Source organism: Paramisgurnus dabryanus, chromosome 17 (genome assembly GCF_030506205.2).
Source record: "Paramisgurnus dabryanus chromosome 17, PD_genome_1.1, whole genome shotgun sequence".
In the NCBI taxonomy this organism is placed as follows: domain Eukaryota; kingdom Metazoa; phylum Chordata; class Actinopteri; order Cypriniformes; family Cobitidae; genus Paramisgurnus; species Paramisgurnus dabryanus.
The window spans coordinates 26,407,419-26,410,458 of NC_133353.1; the positions used below are offsets into that span (position 1 = coordinate 26,407,419).

Genomic DNA, 3,040 nt, shown 5'->3' on the forward strand with positions numbered 1-3,040 from the left:
GACATGTTTATGCACACATGAACAGTGTCCAAGCGCCACCTTCAGTATCTTATTAAGAGAGAAAGAGAGAGAGAATGAAAGCGGAGAGAAAACAGCTTCCATCTCCAAAGGTTTTCATAACATATGATTGTCTCCCATAGTGCCCCATTATAAAGCTGGAGCAAAACATTTGGAAACCATTTATTTGGGTTCGCCTGTTTATGCGCTGACACTTGCATCCTCCACTTTATTTTTTTAGCGATATATGTCTGTCTTGCGCACGACGGGTCAACACGGTCGCGCACTGACGGGGAGCGCGTCTGACGGGAGCGCGTAAAGGGTTAAAGCCCATTGCATAGAGTCTGAAGGGCGGAGTGGAGAGGATGTGATTGGAGCAGTGCGCATGATGTCACCTAGATGAAAAAGCCAAGAAGTAGTTAAGAAGGCGGCTTCTAAGTCTGGAAAGAGTGGGTGAACCTCAGAGGCGCCAAGAGAAAGAGAGAGAGAGAGACAGCAGACGCACGCAGGTGACAAGTAGACTTTTGGCAGTGGACCGAGCAAACACTGCAACGGCTTTGCTGTGGCACACAGCTGTCCAACGCGAACCATGGTGCAGCAGACGGAGAATAGCGAGACGGACAGCATGTCCAGAGAAGCGACAGACTCCGATGAAAGTGAATTTATGGCTTGCAGCCCGGTGCCGATAAACCCGGACTGGTGCAAGACAGCCACGGGACACATAAAGAGACCGATGAACGCGTTTATGGTATGGTCTAAAATCGAGCGGAGAAAGATCATGGAGCAGTCGCCGGACATGCACAACGCCGAGATCTCCAAACGCCTGGGCAAGCGCTGGAAAATGTTAAAGGACAGTGAAAAGATACCTTTCATCCGGGAAGCCGAAAGGCTCCGGTTGAAACACATGGCTGATTATCCCGACTACAAATACAGACCCAAAAAGAAACCAAAGCTGGACGGTTCCTCTAAACCATCAGCTCCGTCTCCGGAGAAGTCCTGTCACAAAATGTCAAAGAACTCCGGTAAGAAATGTTCAAAGCTGAAAACGAGTAAGAAGTCGTCTCACAGTTACGCGGACGATTACGCGTTTAAGAGCATTAAAGTTTCAAAGACTGTTATAAAAAGGGAATTCACGGATGATGACGAGGACGACGATGACTACGAAGAGGAGTCGCGCGTCAGCGTGAAGGAGGAAGACGAGGACCAGATCCGAGCCTACAACGTAGCCAAAGTTCCCGCCAGCCCAACTTTGAGCTCGTCCACGGAATCGGAAGGCGCCAGCATGTACGACGAGGTCCGGAGCACCGCGTCCAACAGCAGACTCTTTTACAACTTCAAAAACATCACCAAGCAGAGCACAATGTATCCCGCATCCGTCTCACCAGCATCCTCCAGGTCCGTGTCCACGTCCTCCAGCTCGAGCGAAGACGCGGACGATTTGCTTTTTGACTTCAGCGTGAACTTCGCGTCGTCCACGCAAGGCTCGGAGCTGGGCAACCAAAATTCAGGAAACCTCTCGCTCTCACTGGTGGATAAGGAGTTGGAGTCTTTTAGCGAGGGCAGTCTGGGTTCGCACTTTGAGTTTCCAGACTATTGCACGCCCGAGCTCAGCGAAATGATAGCCGGGGACTGGCTCGAAGCGAACTTTTCTGACTTGGTTTTTACTTACTAGATAGAGTAATAACACACACACATACGAGAAAGGGGGAATGATATATTGTGTACATGTTTCTTACCCCTGCCTCATTCTGCCGGTGTGCCCACAGGGGCTTTGGCAAGGAGGCGGAGAGAGAGGTTTGAGGAGTTAGATGCTTATGAAGCTGGTATACTGTAGCAAAAAAGAAAAAAGTCTGCAGACGTTTTTCTGGCAGCATGACAGGGTTTTATGGATTTTTTCTGTAGGTCTACCATTACTGTTTCAACTAAAAGCGGACCACAAAGGGAAAATCTGAGAACTTCTATGCATCTTATACCCTCTTTCTAACTGCAGGGAGTTGATCATGTAAAGACTGTGGACTGACTCGAGGCAAATCTGTGAACTATTACCGTTCAGGACGTTACTTAGTCATTTCTAAATGCCGCAACTTTTTTTTACAACCTTCTTTTTTCTTTTTTGAGAACTGATTCTGTTTACCTACTGGTATGAAATTTAAGCAGCCTAAATCTGTCCAGAGTTGCAGGTGATAGAGGAAGCATTTTTTGATACATAACAGACCTCATCTTTTTAAAAGAAAGCAAACTATTTTCAGGCATATTTTTGTACAGTTCAAAAGGGAATGTTCTTACTGGGCACTCAGTGAGTTTCAGGCACTTCTTCCCTTTATCATTTGTTTTAGCATGCAAGGGAGTCCTGGTTTAAGGATTAAGTTTAAATTAAAACTTGCATCAAAAATGCCTTGTGATTTTAAGCTAGGTTTTGTACAGCTGTAGATCAAAATTTTCGAGTATTTGTAGAACATATGGCATTGGGGAGGGGGAGGGAGATGCATACCTCAGTGCTGGTATTAGTTTCAAGATTGTATATGTAATGTAAAATAGTAAAGTTAGGAGTTTATGTATATCATACTCGTGATATGTGGATGGGTCCCAGATCGCAGGTGTGAGACTGGATTTTTGTTTTTCTTTCTAATGGCACATACTGTTTCCCCTTCATTTGTTGTGCAATATATTTACTTGTAAATTCAGACCATCTACATTTTTATTATTTTTTTATTTTTTGCATTTTTGTAGCAGATGATGTACATGCAGACTTTCGTCTGTCAACATCATTATTTGTCATGATGCTGAAATCTTCGATAAATAAATAAATCAGCTGGAACTGATAGCACCTGAACATGGTCACAGAGTGTGATGCTTGTCTGTGGAAAAAACACTGACCCATAAAATTGGTCAACTGATGTGCTGCAACCAATTACTCGATTTTGAAAATGTGCCATAATGGGCAAATAATGAATGTCGGTGGTCTGGCTAAAGAGCGAGCAAGAAAGCAAAAAAGGTACATTCCATATCCTTGTTTCATTAGATGAAACCTTTTATTTTCAAC

The 3,040-nt window shown here is 44.6% G+C and overlaps 1 protein-coding gene across 1 annotated transcript; it reads left to right on the forward strand.

The window, feature by feature from the left end:
• Window positions 1-357: 357 nt before the first annotated feature.
• sox11a (SRY-box transcription factor 11a) lies at window positions 358-2,834 on the forward strand. Its single transcript, XM_065288480.2, has one exon. It carries the CDS (start codon window positions 587-589, stop codon window positions 1,667-1,669), a length of 1,083 nt encoding a protein of 360 aa, XP_065144552.1. The 5' UTR covers window positions 358-586; the 3' UTR covers window positions 1,670-2,834.
• The last annotated feature ends 206 nt before the right edge of the window (window positions 2,835-3,040 follow it).

Excerpts from the sequence above, each read along its gene's own strand:
- sox11a (XM_065288480.2), top strand. The coding sequence starts at position 587 with ATGGTGCAGCAGACGGAGAATAGCGAGACGGACAGCATGTCCAGAGAA.